General features: G+C 36.6%; 2 protein-coding genes across 2 annotated transcripts; both read right to left on the minus strand.

Moving 5' to 3' along the window:
• Positions 1-1,640: 1,640 nt before the first annotated feature.
• On the minus strand, positions 1,641-2,573 carry LOC308417197 (olfactory receptor 5P80; the record flags this gene model as incomplete). The annotated part of the gene is made up of 1 exon (XM_080912352.1): positions 1,641-2,573. One exon carries the CDS (start codon positions 2,571-2,573, stop codon positions 1,641-1,643), a length of 933 nt encoding a protein of 310 aa, XP_080768478.1.
• Positions 2,574-8,336: 5,763 nt separating this feature from the next.
• Positions 8,337-9,281, minus strand: LOC308417181 (olfactory receptor 5P79; the record flags this gene model as incomplete). The annotated part of the gene is made up of 1 exon (XM_080912337.1): positions 8,337-9,281. The coding sequence occupies one exon, from the start codon at positions 9,279-9,281 to the stop codon at positions 8,337-8,339; it is 945 nt and encodes a 314-aa protein (XP_080768463.1).
• Between the last annotated feature and the right edge of the window lie 11,430 nt (positions 9,282-20,711).

Below are 20,711 nucleotides of genomic sequence, written 5' to 3' on the forward strand. Positions count from 1 at the left end.
AGGGCAGGTCAGGGCAGGGGGTGCCTATTCCGTGTGCACTCCGCCGAGATTTCTCTGCTCCCCAGCAGCCTAGGTCTCCCACTCACCAGTTGCTCAGCCTGTACGAGCCGCCTCTCCGGCTGGCAGTTGGGCCAGGCTCTCCTCTGTGTCCTGAAGTCGTCTCCGGGTGGGAACAGAAGTTCCTAAGATCTGTTTCAGGTCACTGGATCGGGGAGGACAGGGCAGGTCAGGGCAGGGGGTGCCCTTTCCGTGTGCACTCCGCAGAGATCCCTCTGCTCCCCAGCAGCCTAAGTCTCCCACTCACCAGTTGCTCAGCCTGTACGAGCCGCCTTTCTGGCTGGCAGTTGGGCCAGGCTCCGCTCTGCGTCCTGAAGTCGTCTCAGGGTGGGAACAGAAGTTCCTAAGATATGTTCCCGGTCACAGTTGCTCAGCCTGTACGAGCTGCCTTTCCGGCTGGCGGTTGAGCCAGGTTCCGCTCTGTGTCCTGAAGTCTTCTCCGGGTGGGAACAGAAGTTCCTAAGATCTGTTCCAGGTCACAGTTGCTCAGCCTGTACGAGCCGCCTTTCCGGCTGGCAGTCAGGATAATCATTTTTAATATCATGACACTATAAGAATTAGGTGTAAAACACTACGAATTTGCAGTTTCAGAGACATCCAAGAAAGATTTTGTTTAAAAGAAATTCACAGTATATCCTAGGACTATAACAATCCACGAACTCTGAATCTCTACATCTTCATGTCTACAGATATGAAATAACCCAAATTATCCCCAGTAGGATATCTTTAACAACCTCCTTTAGGTATTGAGTTCAACAGGTTTCTAAACAGGAAGAGTCAATAGATAAGAGAACATATGATTAAGTCCTAGAGTTGGCTGGATGAGGTATCAGAAGAAAAATCTTGCTGATAACAGAAGTTTTCTATTATTTATGCCTCTGTTTTCAAGCTTTAGATTTCTACAATGCAGAAGGTAATTTCTTTCAGGATGAGATCTTATAAAGCAATTTCACTCATATTCAAAATACACAAAATGATTCTCCAATTTCAAATATAAAAGTTACATTCACACACCTGGACCTTAAGTCATTAATAATCCAAGAGCTAAGAATATAGCCTTGTGGCAATATTTGGTATTCAAAAATCATTATGTTTAATCTATACACATCAAGAAAACTCTGACTGTTTCCATGTTACGTTCTGTTCTACATGTACTTTATGCTTATGGTAACTAGTAAGATTTAAATGCATGCTATCTAACCTCTAGAAGAATTAAGTACTGACAAAAATATATTCATATAGTGTTATGCCAAAATGCCTTTAAAAATCTGTACATGTATCCCTCTTTTTAAAATAAAGTTGTAAGAGAAAAAAAAGTTGCATTCAAATGAAACAGAATTTATATGAGAGGCTTGTGCTTATAGACTCAGAAGATGGTGGCCTATGAAAGAATAAAACAATGAGAATTTGATAAATTTTACCACATTAGTGAATTTACTGTTTTTATGATGCAGTTATTGATAGTAAGATGATAAATCTTATGTCTCAAACATAATAAATACAGTTTTAATTATTTATAGTATACTGTTCATTTGTTTGAAAGTCAGAGCTTATTACACTGTTTAAAATTGCAGATATTATGTCTACCAGTGAGTGTTAGCCATCAGTTTTTTCATGGCCTCTTTAACATCCTTGTTTCTAAGGCTGTAGATGAGGGGGTTTAACATGGGGATCACCACTGTGTAGAATACAGACACCACCTTGTTCTGGTCTGTGGAGTAACTGGATTTGGGCATCACATAAATGAATGTGATGGTCCCATAAAACAGAGTGACTGCAGTGAGGTGGGAGGTGCAGGTGGAGAAGGCCTTTTGTCGGCCCTCAGTGGAGCGCATCTTCAGGATTGACACAAGGATGTAGACATAAGACAATGCAATGATAAACACAGTGACCACAATGATGGAGCCCGAAGAGATTGCTGGAATGACTTCTGAAGAAAAGTCATGATAACACGAGATCTTCAAAAGTGGTGAATAGTCACAGAAAAAGTGATTAACCTTATTTGGTCTACAAAAGGACAGATTTAATAAACAGCCAGTAAATGTCCAAGCATTTATACATCCACCTAGGTAGGAAGCTCCCACTAGGAGAATACAGACAGTGGAGGACATCTGAGTGGTATAGAGGAGGGGTGAGCAGATGGCCACATAGCGGTCATAGGCCATGGCAGCCAGCAGGAAGCACTCAGCTGACCCAAATGTTACTACAGAACAGAGTTGAGCCACACAGCCAGCCACGAGGATAAATGTTTCTTTCCTGAGAAAGCCCCTCAGCATGATGGGTGTGACTGATGAGGAGTACCCAATGTCTACAAATGCCAAGTGGCTGAGGAAAAGGTACATGGGAGTATGAAGCTGAGGGCTGGTTCTGATTAACATGATTATGCTCACATTGCCCATTAAGGTGACAGAGTAGATTATTAGAAACACAATAAATAAAATGGCACGGACTGTAGCATCCTCTGTAAACCCCAAAAGAATCAACTCTGTTACCACTGTGTAGTTTCCAGGTTCCATGTATGATAGGAATACTGCCTCTGAAAGAAACACAGTCTAGTATTAGATTAGAATACAGTATTGCCACTTACTTTTGCAGCAGCTATATAATGTAAATGACAGAAATATAGATATTATGTATAAATTTTAGGAGGAGTATTTCCTGTTCTATCTTATATAGATACCAAAATAGTAAACATTAATTAGTTCATGTAAAGTAAAAATTGGTTTTTTCTCTGTGTAGCACATTATTCATGCTTCATGTTGTTAGTTTACATTACAGTGAAGAATAAAAAGCAACTGAATCTGAACAACTCAATTTTTTTTTCAAGGATTCAGTGAAGAAAACGTCATCTACACACTCTCACACACAAAGTAAAACACACACACACACACACACACACACACACGTGCCCCCCCCCCCACACACTGGTTTTGAAGACTGTGTACTATGATATTGCACCATTACATCTTCAGTTTGTTTAAAATGATCAGTTTATTTTCACTGCACCAAACCATAGATTTTGTGGCAGTTTTATCCAATAATCTCATCTGCTTTAACCACACTCTCCTCCATTTCCCTCTCCTAGTTATGTATTCACTTCACATCAGTCCCCTTCCGGTTCCCAAATATCCCATCATCCATGTTATGTATGTGTGCATAAATATTACTACCTTTTAATAACAGTATATGTGAACTGACTAAAAAATAGAAAGCTACATTATGAACACTGTATATTCATGTGTCTGAGCTTTGCTGTATTTTCTTTTGCAGGGTAGACATATAAAATTTATCAGTGAAACTTAACCTTTTAAAGAAAACATATTTACATAACAGTATCAAAGCTGAAATAATCATTATATGGCATAGACACAATATGTTATATAAAAATTTCATGACTGGTTTAACAACACAAATCAAAGATAAGGATCTGACTTTGTCACTAACAATTAGCTAACAATTAAAATGGGACCTTGGATAAGTTATATGCACTATACAATATTTATCACTGCTTCATTTTAAAACATGCCATGTTGTGATATTTTAATTTGAACATAATAGTATATATTATGCCATGTTGTTAACTATAGAAACAAGCAAATGTGGAACTAATTATTGTGTTTTTAAAATGTGTTTATAATTTAAATTATTAAAATGATGAACAAAAATTTCTGTATCAAAAGAAAAGAAAAATTATTACCTATGCGTGGTTCAGCCTCCGGGACAAACAACAAAGAATTGCTAATGTAAACCAAGGTTGTGTTTTATAAGAAATGGTTTCTTATGGGAAATAATCCCTTGAGTATCTACCTCACTTGTTAAAATTCCACTGAAAATCCATCAGGACTAAAAAAATGAATATACTCATATTTATAAAAATACGTGTTAAATATTAGCATCTATCAACTAATCTTTTTGTGCATTAGCTTCATGAAAACTTCAAGGATTGATTAACGTCCTTCCAGCATTTTTGGAAATGTCATGAATGCACAAGAACACAGTTCAGTGGAAGTACTTTTAACTCACAGTTAAAAGATTTCTGGGAAAAAAGTACATTTCACACATTCTTAAATGTTATTATCCTTATTTTTTAAATTTATTGTGTGGGAAAATCACACAGAACAGTAGCAGATTATACCACAGAGATTTTGTGTACTTCACACCTTAGTATAATGTCACAACAAGTGTAGTGACAGAGAATAGGAGTAAAGTCAAGCCCCAGACCATGTTTACCGTCATGAGATGTTTATGCTGCCAATTAAAACTATAGGGATCTTATTCTATTCTTAATTATCTCTTTTATCTCTCACAACATATGTCTTCTGTATCCCACAATATGACTTCATGTTTATCTTCATGAAACCATCCTTCAGATCAGTTTTACTCTCTAAATGATGAGTTCTTTGTCTTTAGATACTTCAATATTTGTCTGTCTTTAATTTTAATAATTTTATCTGGAGTGGAAGAGATGGGTCCCGAGCCTGTTGGGCTCCATAGCGATCCCAGAAAAAGATAAATCCCCATACTGATAACAGAAAAATGCTTAAAAATAGAGTGATAGCACTATTATGCATTTTTTGTGTGTATGGGGAATTTTATTCAGAGTTCATGCTTATGAAATCATAGTATGAAGCATTTTATGCCTACAGAGTATCTTAGAAAATGAGATGAAAGCACACATGTTTTCTGACACAGAAGGAATACAGAGGGAAAATGAAGATGCCGGGGAAGGGACATAGAGTGGATTTAGAGGAAGAGTAAGGGTTTGAGGATAATGTGATAAAACTGACTCCCCCAACCCCTGTAACCTGGGAGATGCTACAATGAAGTGGAAATGGCATTGTGTATGACTATTTTTTCCCACACCTTGAAACATCCAATAGGAATTCAGGTGTTAGTGTAGAACAGACAGTACTTTGTCTTTAATCTGCATTTGCTTTTGCATAAGTGTTTATTCAGTGAGCATTTACTGAATGCTGATTTTGCACAAATCCCTGTGGTATATTTAAACTTCCAGGCAATTTGCTGACCATTTTGTTGTCTAGTGAAGGAAACTAAGGTGGTTTGGATGAAATATCGCCCATACTCTCAGAAATTTGAATATATGGTCTCCAGTTGGTAGCACAGTTTGGGAGCCTTGGTATGAGATGGAATGATGTGGGTGTTAAATTCAAAATGTAAAACTCACGACATCCAGTTATAGCTGTTGTGACTTCACTCTTTTATCATAGATTTTTATTCTTCTGGAACTGTAAGTCAAAATAGACTTTTCTAAAAGCTAACCAATTTTTATCTGGATATAACTTTCTCTGTGCTTCTTTAATAAAAAGTTGTACATGGCCTTATGAATTTGTAACTACCAGGTCCTAGGGGGTCATCTCAGTGTGGCCTCTATGAATGTTTCTACTACCTTTCATTAGAAAGCTATTAACTTACTGCTTCTTCTGTTCACCGTGTAACTAGAAATTATATGCAAATGTATATTGTTATATATAATATATATGATATATTACTAATGTTGGGATATTTTCATGCTATAATATGTTGACTGCTTGATGTCATTGCTCTCTCTTTTTGTAGCAACATTTGTTGTGTGTTAAAACTCTGACCAAAAACCAACATGGAGAGGAAAGAGATGGGGAACAGCTTCTGGCCACCTCAGCTTCTAGGTCTGGCTAGGTGAGTGGGTTCAGGTGAAGGGGAAAGAGCTCAGAAGGGAGGGGTAAACTGATTCTGCTGCCTCCACTGCTGATGCTGCCTCTCCTCGGTCTCTGCTGATTTGCAGGACAAAGGGCTGGGCTGAGCCAGCAGGGGTGGAGTGTGTGTGCAAGAAGCTTCAGAAGAACAGATTTCTTCCCAAGCAGTGCTGTTACAGCTTTTATGATAGAAGCTCTCAGAGGATGGAGTAATTCTGCACACCTTTAATTTTGGAAAGGCCTCATATATACAGTTTTGTGTTGATTCAGAGTCTGACAACAGGTGCTTCCTATTGGCTTGGCCTGAGGCTTGGGAATACCTCATCTACATATTTTGGGGTGTGGATCTGTTGTTGTCTAGAATCTACTCAACACATGGTCACCTATGGAGGAGAGACTTGGGGAATGGCTGTTCTGTTCTGAGCCTACCTGGAGGAGGAACTTGGGGCAAGACTTCCTCAAACCTTTCTACAGGGAGTTGTGGGGGGGCTGTAGTTGCATGAGAGGGAGCTGATATCCTGGGAGACTAGGAAGCTCCTGCTGTCTCTTAGGGTCCCCAAAGCATCACTTATCTCAACCAAGAATCAAGGTACCCTTCAGCATCAATTGCCCCACAAGAAGGGTGTTATTTCATCATTTGTGCTTGTATGAATTATGACAAGTGTTGTCCAAGGAGTTTATGCTCTCTAAGGTCACCGTCTTACCATTTTTTTCTTTAGGAATCTCAGGCTTTGTTGTCTGGGTCTATCTGGGGTTCTTATTGGGAAGCTCCACATTTTCTTCTATAAATAAAAACATGAAAATAAAGAGATTCTCCTCTGTACTATCCCTTCAGTCCCAAGGCACCTAAGCAGTTCATTTCTTAATAAAAATAATTAGCACAAAAATTATCTAGCCCAACTCTCATAAACCTTTAAAGAAGTTAGTAGATTGAATACAATCTATCATGAAAGTTTAGAGGTGGAAGCCTCTATATTTAGGAAGAAAAGAGCTTACTCAAAGCAACATATAAAAAAATGATTGTCCTCAAGTAAGGATCTACAAGGCTGACCATTCTCTTCCTCATGGAGAGGTCCTTAATGGATGGCAAATGTCTGTGACCGTGACTGTTTTCTTAGTCTGTAGAGACTGTTTACATGTTCTATAACATGTTTACAATCTCTAAAATCAAGATTGTAGACAGAAAAAGCGTTTTTCCATTAATTAACTTTTTATTCATTTATTAAGGTTTACTATTTAAGTTTAGTAAAGTCCTAGAAATATGTGAAAATTAGTCTAGAGAAAGAAACATTTTAACTACTTAGATGAAACATCTGGCTATTAATTTTTTTTTCTCAGATTTAGAGATGACAAATATTTTCTCATGCTTTCTCTGTGCTTGACTTATAGTTTCTTTGATGTGCAGAATTTTCTTAACTTTATGAGGTAAAAAGATTTTAAAAGTGAGCAAATGGTGCTTGGAAAACGGATGTCCTTATGAAGAAGAATAACATTAGACCTATATTTATCACCTGGGCAAAAATCAACTCCAAATGGAAAAAAAATCCTCAAAGTGAACCCTAATCTTCTGAAAATATTAGAAGAAAACATTGAGAGTATTCTGCAAGACATAAATTCAAGAGAATGCTTTTCAGAAAGAAATCCATTTGCTCATGAATTAATGTCAATAATTGACAAGTAGGTCCTCATAAAGTTAAAATGTTCTGCATAGTAAAGGAACCATCAGGCTAGTGCAGAGAAAACCCAGAAAGTAGGATAAAAATTTTTCAACATATCTGATAGAGGATTAGTAACCATTATATACAAAGAATTGAAAATTCAACAGTCAAGAAAACAATACAATCCAAAAAATTGACACTTACAAAAGAATATAATTTATTTAGATTTTTAGTTGTTTATGGTATACATAAACTGGTTTAGAGTTTCAGCCATAGAAATAAAATCTTAGTGAGCAGTGCTATTAGTCAGGCTAATCTGGAGAAACAAGCCAATAAACACATATAGACACATGCATGCATATAGATGTATATACAGACAAATATTAATATATAAAATCTCTCTTGACACATTTATATGAAATTCACATACAAGGAGAAACAGAGAGATAATTAGAGTATATATATCTTCTCTAATGTCTTTAACTATGAAAGACTCATCCAAATGATACAACCACAATAAAATACATCTCCAATACTTATTGCCTGTGTTACTTTGTCATCTGCTCTCTAATGTGCTTGGTTCTAACTATAGTAAGTATATACACCAAAGGGTAGCTGTTACTAAAAATGTATATAGACTTAAAATTTTATGAAGTCAATAACAGCAGAGAATTACTTTAAAATATGAGTAAAATTGAAATAATAATTTTAACATCTGAATTTTGTTTGGAAATTTTGTTTTTATTGAAATGTATTACTTACTATGAGTATATAATTTACTATATGAAATATGAATACTCACCTGGCACATTTTCTACCAAACTTCAAGTCTGGTTATATACCATAACATATTTCAGCTTCCTTTTAACACAGTGTCTATGGTATATCATTACTATACATCATGTGACAAACTGATTAGCAGACAACACTAAGAAAATGTATTTTTACTAAGCTGTTTCTTCAGAGCAGTCTTAATTTCATTATTCCTAAGACTGTAGATGAGGGGGTTCAACATGGGTATTGCTACCATGTAAAACACAGACAACACCTTGTTCTGGTCTGTGGAGTAGCTAGACTTTGGCATCACATAAATAAATGTCACAGTCCCATAGAACACAGTGACTGCAGTGAGATGGGAGGTGCAGGTGGAGAAGGCCTTGTGGCGGCCCTCAGTAGAGTGCATCTTCAGGATGGTGATAAGGATGTAGGCATAGGAAATGGCTATGACAAATACTGTGATCACAATGATGGATCCAGCAGAAAATGAATCAAGAATTAGGAGGACACTGTTATCAGAACAGGAGAGTTCAACTAAAGGAGGAAAATCACAGAAAAAGTGATTAACTATATTTGGTCCACAGAAGAGAAAAGAAAAGAAGGAAAATATAAAAGATGAAGCATTAAGAAATCCTCCTACATAAGATCCTATAAGTAATTGGATACAGACTTGTGTGGACATTTTGGTTGAATAAAGCAGTGGGTTGCAGATTGCCATGAAGCGATCATAAGCCATGGCAGCCAGAAGAAATGATTCAGTTGATCCAAAGAAAGCAGCTGAGCTAAGCTGGATGGCACATCCAAGGTAAGTTATTGTGTTTCTCTCCAGCAGGAAGTTGACAAGCATGTTGGGTGTGACAGATGATGAAATGCCTATGTCAACAGATGCCAAGTGACTAAGGAAAAAGTACATAGGGTGATGGAGCTGGGAAGAGACTCTGATGAGAAGGATGGTGCTGAGGTTCCCAAACACTGTCACCAGGTAGATGCACAGGATGATGGTGAAGAGAACGATTCTAAGAACTGGATCATCTGTTAAACCCAATAAAATGAACTCTGTCACTGTAGTGTGGTTCCCATCCTCCAAGAAAGCCATGGGACAGTGCAGCTGAGGCTGGATCATGGGTGGGATGAAGACAGTATAGGAGCAGATTTGTAAACATGTGGATGCATTTCCAGTAACACACAGAAATTATTACAAATAAATGCATTATTTAAAACATATTTGGGGTAGTTCATCGAACACCCAGGTATACTCATTACATTGACTATTTAATCCATTTTAGAATGGAATGCTGGAATTTCTTTTAAATAATGTATCTTTAATATATGTTTATAGTAAAAGTCACATAATTTTATTTGAACTATGTATGTAAACTGTGAGACTGATGAAAATAACAAAAAGTATCACATGTGCAAAAAAAGATTAAAAGTCACAAATGTAAAATTATTTAGTGACTTTTGCTATATTCAATACATTATAAGATGCTCAGTGTCATTTCTATGGAATAATATTAAGTCCCAATTTAGTTCAAATTAAAAGTTGATGGAATGTGTGATATGAGATTGTTAGGTAACTTAGTGTGACATTAGAAGCATGAGTGTGAAGATATGAACCACAGCCTGAGTGAATTCTGTCTGCTCTTATTACCTTGTGTTTGAAAAGTGCCAATACGGTGAAGAGCATGTGCTAATTTGAGAGAGGCAACAGGGTAGCTTTTGAAACAAGAATTCTTAGTTAGAGAAAGGGGTCCTGAAGCCTGTTGGCTACCTGATTGTTTTAGGATTAACATTTATAACTAGAGCTAAAATTTCTTACAGAAACTGAGGGTGGGATGGGGAAAAAGAATTCACACTAAAATTCTGAATGTGAGGACCATATCTAAAATTATTAAACTCTTGCTAATTAAACCACTACTTTATCAAGTCATTTTCTCTACCAGTCTAATCGCTTACAAATATGTGAATACTATTTCTAATAATATTAGTATTTGTTGATTCATATACTCACCAAATCCTCTCCTCATGCAATGATTTTTTTTTTCTAGCTAAACACAATGAAATGAAATGTGATTGTCTATAGAGGACAAGGTGCAAATATTTAACCAAAATCTTATGTTTATCTAAGATCCCAGCTAGGATCAGGCTGATTCCCATGTCTTGAGAGTTTTCAGCCCTATAGTTTTGAATTTGTTTATGGTGTCTAGAGTCTATGATGATAGAGCATTTAGTCAGTATTTAGTCAGAAAACAAAGTATGTATTTTCATGAGACATTTGTTATGAAAACACTAACCAGTGGCAATGCTAATGAATTTATCAGCATTTTATTTTCTTGAGTGCTAAGCTTATGTGCCACTAGAGATCTTGTGGGTTTCTCTTCTTCTAAGTAAGTATTTGGATAAATAAGAAAAATTTGAGAAATTATTTCTATACATAATTATTCACAGAAATTTGACTTAAAATGTAATTTGATTCAGTTATTTTTTCTCAATCATACAAGTCTTATTTCTCAAACACAACATACATATATGTGTGTATAATTATGCACATTTTAATAGCAAAGTATTTTTCAATGATAGAAGGAAGCCAGGACACTCACCTTTTGAAATAAGAATTCATTTTAAAGTAAGAAAGTCACAATAATTGTAACTTGACTTTATAGTGCTCTTACTATCTCCCAACAATCATTCTGTTACCATTGAGAATAATTTTCTGAACTATCTCAGGATTCACATATGAATCAACCCCCACCCCAGGGACCATTATCTCAGGTGTAAAAGACACTTACTACACATGAAAACAAATGCCAAGGAGTTAATCTGAACACTGTTATTTTGATTTGAGAATTGGCTAAATTTATTTGGTAATAATTAGAAGTATATAAGGACAAATGAGGACTTCCACACCAAGCCAGGTACACTGAGACTAATAGAAGAGAAAGTGAGGAAGAGCCTGGAACACATGGACACAGGGGAAATTTCCTGAACAGAACATCAATGGCTTGTGCTCCAAGATCAATAATCAACAAATGGGACCTCATAAAATTGCAAAGCTTCTGTAAGGCAAAAGGCACTGTCAATAGGATGAAATGGTAACCAACAGATTGGGAAGAGATCTTTACCAATCCTACATCTGATAAGGGCTAATATCCAACATATACAAAGAACTCAAGAGGTTAGACTCCAGAGAATAAAATAACCCATTTAAAAAATGGAGACAGAAGGAACAACGGAGATCCAGGGACATAGGCCTGGTGAGACTACACTCCAAGTAGCCAGAGAACAGAGAGGTCTGTGCCGACACTTGGAAAGTGCGCCCCCACCTGATTGGTTCAGGGGAGCAGGAATACTGCCTTAGGGTGTCTGTTTTCACCCAGTGGCCCATGCATGCAGAACAGGCACTCAAGACATCTGTCACTAGGAACAGCGGAGATCCAGGGACACAGGCCTAGTGAGACAGCACGCCAAGTAGCCAGGGAGCAGAGAGGTTTGTGCTGAGTGCTCAGAAAGTACATCTACCCTGATTGTCTCAGGGGAGCAGGAACCCTGCCTTAGGGTCTCTGTTTCCACTGGACAGCCCATGCATGCAGAACAGGCACTCAGGCCATCAGCCCCCAGAAACAGCAGAGAGCCAGGGACACAGTCCAGATACATGGGAGAGAAGAGAACCAATCACTGACAACAAGACCACGCATAATCACAGACAACAAGATGGCAAGAGGAAAGTGAAAGAAAGTACCCCAGGGAAACATAGACAACCTGGCAACACCAGAACCCAGCTCTCCATCACAGCAAACAGCAGAATGCCAAACACTACAGAAAAAGAAGACTCAGACCTGAAATCATACCTCAAAACAATGATAGAGATCTTTAAACAAGAACAGGAGGAAAAGCATAAAAAAATAGAAGCTTTTAAAGAGGAAACAAGAAAAATACTCAAAAAACTCAAAGAACTAGAGGAAAACAGAACCAAAGAGATGAAGGAATGGAAGAAGGACTTGAAAATGGAAATGGAAACAATAAAGAAAACACTAAAAGAGACAACCTTAGAGGTCAAAAACCAAAAAGAGACATAAGGAGTCACAGATACATGTATCTCCAACAGACTACATGAGATGGAAGAGAGAATCTCTGGGACCAAAGACAACATTGAAAACATAGACAAAACAGTCAGAGAAGATGCAAAAAACAAAAAGCTCCTAACTCAAAATGTTCAGGAGATCCAGGACACAATGAGAAGACCAAACCTAAGGATAATAGGAATAGAAGAGGGCAAAAAATATCAACTAAGAGGCACAGTTATTATCTTCAACAAAATTGTAGAAGAAAATGAATGAGATGAACATGAGCATAAAAGAAGCCTACAGAACTCCAAATAGAGGGGACCAGAAAAGAAATTCTTCCCAACATATAATAGTCAAAATGCCAAGTGCTCAAAGCAAAAAAGAGTACTAAAAGCAGTAAGGGAAAAAGGTCAGGTAACATATAAAGGCAGACCAATCAGAATCGCACCTGATTTCAACAGATACTATGAAAGATAGAAGATCATAGACAGACGTCATGCAGACCCTAAGAGAACACAAGTGTCAGCCCAAACTGCTATACCCAGCAAAACTCTCAATCACCATAGATGGAGAGACCAAGATATTCCAGGACAAAATTGAATTTACACAAAATCTGACCACAAACCCAGCACTACAACGAATTATAAGGTGGAAAACCCAATACAAGAAGGAAAACTACATCCTAGTAAAAACAAAAACAAAAAAAAAAATACCTCAGCAAGAAAACCAAAAGAAGAAAGACAGACAGGTACAATTCTTCCCCAAAGGCAAAAATAGCAGAAAACAGCAAACAGTATTTCTTAATATTTGTTAACATAAATGGACTAAATTCCCCAATAAAAAGATATACGCTATCAGACTGCTTAGAATAACAAAACCCAGCATTTTGTTGCATACAGTAAACTCATCTCAGAGACAAAGACAGACACTATTTCAGAGTAAAAAGTTGGGAACAAACCTTCCAAGAAAACAGCCCCAAGAGGAAAGCTGGAGTGGCTATTCTAATATCAAATAAAGTGGGTTTTCAACTAAAAGTTATAAAAAGATAAAGAAGGACACTTTTTACTCATTACATGGAATGTTTATCAGGAGGAACTCTCTATCCTTAACATATATGCTCCAAATACAAAAGCAACCATATTCATAAAAGAAACCCTACTAAAGCTAAAAAAAAAAAAAAAAATACATTGCACTCCACACAATAATAGTGGGAGACCTCAACACCCCACTCCTACCAATGGACAGATCATGGAATAGAAAATGAACATGGACACAGTAAAACTAGCAGAGGTTATGATCCAACTGGAATTAATAGATATATACAGAACATATGATCCTAAAAGAAAAGAATACACCTTCTTCTCAGCACCTCATGGCACCTTCTCCAAAATTGATCATAAAATCGGTCACAAAACAAGCCTCAATAGATATAAGAAGATTGAAATACTCCCATGCACCCTATTGGATCACCATGATCTAAGGCTGATCGTTAATAACAACAAAGACAACAAAAAGCCCATATGCACATAGAAACTAAACAATGCTCTATTAAATGATAGCAGGGTCAAAGAAGAAATAAAGAAAGTAATTAGGGATTTTCTAGATTTAATGAAATGAAAACACAACATACCAAAACCTGTGGGATGCAATGAAAGCAGCACTGAGAGGAAAATTCATAGTTTTGAGTGCTTCCAAAGAGAAACAGGAGAGAGCATATACTAGCAACTTGACAGCACATTGAAAGGTCTAGAACAAAAGGAAGCAGATATACCCAAGAAGAGTAGACGTCAAGAAATAATCAAACTCAGAGCAGAAATTTACCAAAGAAAAACAAAAGAACCATTCAGAGAATCAACAAAACCCAGAGCTGGTTCTCTGAGATAGTTAACAAGATTGATAAACCCTTAGCCAGACTAACTAGAGGGCAACGAGAGAGTATCCAAATTAACAAAATCAGAAATGAAAGTAAAGACATAATAACTGAAAATGAGGAAATTCAAGAAATCAGCAGATCTTACTACAAAAGTCTATACTCAACAAAGCTGGAAAATCTGAAAGAAATGGATGAATTCCTAGACAGATACCAGGTACTAAAATTCAACCAGGACCAGATAAACCATCTAAATAATCCCGTAACACCTAAAGAAATAGAAGCAGTCATCAAAAGCCTCTCCCCCCCCCAAAAAAAAGCCCTGGTCCAGATGGGTTCAGTGCAGAATTTTATCAGACATTTATTGATGACCTAATATCAATACTCTCCAAACTATTCCACAAAATAGCATTAGATGAAACACTACCTAACTCATTTTTTGAGGCCAAAATAACCCTCATTCCTAAAACAAAGACCGTACAAGGAAAGGGAACTTCAGACCAATCTCACTTATGAACATTGATGCAAAAATATTCAAAAAAAATCCTTGCAAACCAAATCTAAGAACACATCAAAACCATCATTCACCATGATCAAGTAGGCTTAATCCCTGGGATACAGGGATGGTTTAATATACTGAAATACATCAAAGTAATCCACCATATAAACAAACTCAAAGAAAAAAAACACATGGTAAGATCATTAGATGCTGAGAAAGTATTTGACAAAATTCAATACCCCTTCATGTTAAAAGTCTTGGAAAGAACAAGTATCCAAGGTCTATACCTAAACATAATAAAAGCAATATACAGCAAACCAACAGACAACATCAAACTTAACATTGGGAAACTCGAATCAATTCCACTAAAATCAGGGACTCGAAAAGGCTGCCCACTCTCAGCCTCCCTATTCAACATAGTACTGAAAGTCCTGGCTGGAACAATTAGACAGCAAATGAAAATCAAAGAAATACAAATTGGAAAGGAAGAAGTAAAAGCATCACTATTTGCAGATGACATGATAGTATATTTAAGTGACCCAGAAAATTCCACCAGAGAACTTCTACAGCTGATAAACAAGTTCAGCAAAGTGTCTGGATATAAAATTAATTCAAACAAATCAGTAGCCTTTCTCTACTCAAAGGAGAAACATGCAGATAAAGAAATTAGGGAAAAGATACCCTTAATAATAGTCACAAACAATATAACATACTGCGGTGTGACTCTATCTAAGCCAGTGAAGAACCTGTATGACAAGAACTTCAAATCTCTAAAGAAGGAAATCATTGAAGATCTCAGAAAATGGAAAGATCTCCCATGTTCATGGATTGGAAGTATCAATATTGTAAATATGGCTATCTTACCAAAAGCAGTTTACAGATTCAAATCAATCCCCATCAAAATTCCAACCCAGTTCTTCATAGAGTTGGAAAGAGCAATGTGCAATTTCATCGGGTATAACAAAAGACCTAGAATAGTGAAATCCATCCTCAAATACAAGAAAACATTTGCGGGAATCACTATCCCTGACCTCAAGGTATATTACAAGGCAATTGTGCTAAAAACTGTATGGTACTTGTACAGTTAGACACGTGAATCAATGGAATAGAATAGAAGATCCAGAAATGAGCCCTCACATATATGGTCACTTGATTTTTGACAAAGGAGCTGTAAACATTCAATGAAAAAAGGACAGCCTCTTTAACAAATGGTATTGGTCCAACTTGCACTCAGCATGCAGAAGAATGAAAATAGACCCTTTCATATCTCCTTGTACAAAGCTCAAGTGCAAATGGATCAAAGATCTCCACATTAAACCAGGTACACTGAAACTATTAGAAAGAAATTAGGGAATACCTTAGAACACATTGACACATGAGAAATTTTCTGAACAGAACACCAATGCTTAGTTCTCTATGGTCAAATATTGACAAACGGAACTTAATTAAATTGCAAAGTTTCTGTAAGGCTAAGGATACTGTCAAGAAAACAAAATGGCAGCCAACAGAGTGTGAGAAGATATTTACCAACCTCATATCATATAGAAGCCTAATATCCAAGTTATACAAAGAACTCAAGAAACTAGACACTAGAGAATCAAACAACCCTATTAAAAATGGGGTACAGATCTAAACAAAAAGTTCTCAATTGAAGAATTTCAAATGGCTGAGAAGCATCTAAGGAAGTGCTCAACATCATTATCCATTAGAGAAATGCAAATCAAAGCAACCCTGAGATTCCACCTCACACCAGTCAGAATGTCTAAGATCAAAAATTCAGATGACAGCAGATGCTGGCAAGGATGCTGAGAAAGAAGAACACTTCTCCACTGTTGGTGGGGTTGTAAACTGGCATAACCATTCTGGAAATCAGTCTGTCGATTCCTCAGAAAATTGAACATAATACTACCCAAAGACCCAGTTTTGCACTTCTGGGCATATACCTCAGAGAAGCTCCAACATACAACAAAGACACATGCATCACAATGTTCATAGCAGCCCTATCTATAATAGCCAGAAGCTGGAAAGAACCCAGATATCCTTCATTAGATGAATCAATACAAAAATTTTGGTATATTTACACAATGGAGTACTACTCAGCTATCTGAAACAATGACCTTATGAAATTCTTAAGAAAATTGATGCTTCTAGAGAATAACATCCTGAGTGAGAAACCCAGTCACAAAAGAACAGACATAATATGCAGTCACTGGTAATGGGATACTAACCCAAGAAGGTCTGAACACCCCAGAAATAACTTACAGACTCTATGAAGTTCAATAAAAATTAAGGCCAAAAATAAAAAAAAACATTATGCTTAATCTTAACACACCAAGAAAACTTTGAGTAATTCCAGGTTACATCTTGTTTTACATGTACTTTATGTTTATTGTAACTAGAAAGATTTTAATGCACACTATCAAACCTTTAAAAATGAAGTACTGACAAAAATGTATTCATATGCTTTTATGGAAAAATGCTTAAAATACATACATTTATCTTTGTTTTTTAAAATAATGTTCTTCAATAAAAAAAATAGAGACAGAACTAAACCTAGAAGTTACAACTGAGAAATATTTAAGAGCCGAGAAACACCTAGAGAAATGCTCATCATCCCTTGTCATCAGAGAAATTCACATCAAAACAACCTTGAGATTCTACCTCACACCAGTCAGAATGACTAAAATAGAAAAAAAACCCTAGATGTCCTTCAATTGAGGAATAGATACAGTAAATGTCATACATTTACACAGTGGAGTACTATTCAGCTATTAAAAACAATGACTTCATGAAATTCTTAGGCAAATGGATGAAATTAGAAAATATCATCCATCCAAAATGAGATAACCCAGGCACAAAAGAACTCACATGGTATGTACTTAATGATAAGCAGATACTAGCCAAAAATCTTGGAATACACAAGAAAAAAATTTACAGACCTTATAAAGCTCAAGTAAAAGGAAGACTAATATGTGGATGCTTCAGTCCTTCTTACAGGAGGAACAAAATACTTGTGGGAGGAAATACAGAGACAAATAGTGGAGCATGGCCCGAAAAAAGATTTCCAGACACTGCCTCATCTGGGAATCCATCCCATATGTAACTACCAAACCAAGTTACTATTGCTGATGCTAAGAAGTGTTTACTGGCATGAGCCTGATAATGGATTTCTCCTCAGAGGCTCTGCCAGAGCCATATGCATTCAGATGAGGATGCTTGCAGCTAACCATCAGGCTGAGCAAGGGGACCCCAATGAAGGAGCTAGAGAAAGGACTGAAGGAGTTGAAAGTGTTTACATCCCCATGGAAAGAATATCTATCAACTGACCAAACCCCTCAGAGCTCTCAGAGACTAAAACACTAACCAAAGAGTGCACATGAAGAGAACCATGGCTCCCAGTTGCATATGTAGGAGAGGACAGCATTGTTTGGCACCAATGGGAGGAGAGGCCTTTGATCCAGTGAAGGCTTCTTTTCTCAGTGTATGAGAATGCCAATGTGCTGATGTGGGAGTGGGAGTTTGGGAGTGGGAGCATCTTCATGGAAGCAAGGGGAGGGTAGAGGGCAAATGGAATGTAGGAAGGGGATAAGATTTGATATGTATATATGTAGAATATCCAATAAAAATTATAAAAGCAAAACAAAAAGAAAAAGCAAAAACAAATTAAAAAAAAGTTAAAAAAATATAACATTGTATTGACCATGAAAAATAGCAGACAAAATTCTATCTCAACCTTCTTCTAGAGGGTCTTAACTAGGCTGCTCCTCTGCCTCACAGCCACCAAATATATAGTATAAATACCAAAAATGAAAATGCTGTTCTCAAAGAAAAGCCTGATGCAAATGCTGGCATTATGAACTTTTAAGTTATGAAGCTCTATATGATTTAACTTAACATTTTATGTTACTGTGTACACTTCATCTGTCCTTTACCTTTTCTGTGAATGTTGTGTATGTTGATTAAGTTTTATATCTTAAATTCTAGTGACTTTGTCTTCTTGCACACTGTCATTGATTTTCTGTTTAGTTTCCCTGATTTCGATGTAGTGGGTCAATATTTTTCACTTTATTTGGCAGAAAAAACGGAGACCAATCTATTTATTACTCAGTTAGTCCTGTTGTAGCGCTTGTTCTTGACTATTAGAGCCAAGTTCAAGGACTGCTATTCCATTTTCCACAGTGGCTGTAATCTGTGCAAGGGTTACTTTCCCATAGTTTCTCTATATTTGCTAATATGTGTGATTTCTATCGATAAGATCTCCCCCAAAGATATGTCTGAGTTTATGATTCTTGCTTCTCTAATTCTTCTTCTCATCTAAAATTTAACTCAACTTTATAGCATTTTTTAAAATGAGTTGTCAATTCTGTTATTGAAAAGAAAAGTGTATTGATTTCTGTTGGGTTATGTGTAGAGGCAGGAGACTTTCCCTCTCCTACTTTTGTGTGGGTTCCATGAAATAAACACAAGTCATCAGTGTTTTGTGGTAAGCACTTTACCCTGATAAGCCACCTCACTGACACAAAATATAATAAATTAAAATCTAAATATACTTCCCTGAGTTGTCACCGTCTGGGAATGTGTATTAAATGCTTATTTTGTAAGGTATAATTTAATGTGGAAGATATACTTAACATTTTTATTTGCTCCAGTTGGGCACATTATAGGACTAATTCAAGTGAACAGCTATGCCATCACTTCAAGAGAAGCCTCAGTGTGCACAAAAGCAATATTACACTTGCACCACTGTCTCACATAGGTACTGGTTTTGTTAACATGAGTGTCCTCACATCCTTCAGTCCTTTCTCAGGTATTAGGTTCTCAGTGAGAACTACACTGCCAACCCTTCCCCTTGCATATCAATCTAACCACATGATCTTGGTTTCTGCTGATATTTGTTTTATCAGTGGTACTCAATCAATTATGATAGTCTACATCACTTACCTATTAGTTATATTGACAAGATCCTATGTGAGTGACTCTAAATTTCACTGTTGCTAGTTTTTAATTTGTGACCACTTCCAGTGTACTAGACTAGCATCTGAAATGTAAGAATCATTGCCCACATTCTGGAATGTGTAAAAATGTAAGTGAATGAGCAAAAACATCAGTCAGTGTCTTTGGTTCTATCAGCAAGAAGGTGGGATTTGTTTCTGGAAAATTAAAGTAGAGGGGAAAGAGGAATAAACGTGATCATCACCCACCTGTGAAGGTTGATTTCATTTCCTAAAGACATTAAGATTTCAAAGGAGATATAGCCTGGTCTGCTCACTTATGCACATGAGGATAAATGGTTTGACCATGAAGTCTTTCTAAACATTTCATCTTCACAGGCTCACTGTTGAAGTTATAACTTAGCTCTCTCTAGACACCATTTATGTTACTTTTATTAATATCAGACACGGAGCCACCAACCAGGCAGCATACACCAGCTTATATGAGTACCCCAGCACATACAGCAGTGGACTGCTGGCTCTGGCTTCAGTGAGAGAAGACACACTTAACCTTTGAGAGACATGAGGTCCCAGGGTGTTGAGAGGTCTGGTGGGGAACTGGCAATGAATATAGAGGTTAATTTTTACCACACTATGAAGTTTCTGTCTTTTATGAATTGAACTCCATTGATGTATACCTGCAGTTGTATATCATCAAAGGAAAACATAGTGGAAAAAAATCCCTCATATTATGGCCAATAAAGAGGAATAATATTCTGAGTTCCAATATATCCTTTATGGAATGTATCTGGTAAACAGAAGATTTCCCACTAGACTCATACTTTGTGATTCTAGTCTTTCCCAACAGCACTAGAGAACAGACCTTAAAATCACATAAGACTTGGGGGCCATTAAGATGTAATTTGTAACAAAGCTGACTGTAGAATATTTGAAAAAAAATGGAAAATGATGTCAAATATTTTCAGCATATTATATTTTATATGAACTATTTTATTCTGCTAATTAAATAATTATTTGATTTTATTGAAGGTAATTTACAAAGACACTTTTGTTTCTTCTGTAGTCTGAAAATTGAACTGATATTTACTACAAACTTTCACATTTGCTAATAATATATCAATAGACTTTTCAACCACAGAAA

Source organism: Micromys minutus (genome assembly GCF_963924665.1).
Source record: "Micromys minutus genome assembly, chromosome: 2".
Lineage (NCBI taxonomy): Eukaryota > Metazoa > Chordata > Mammalia > Rodentia > Muridae > Micromys > Micromys minutus.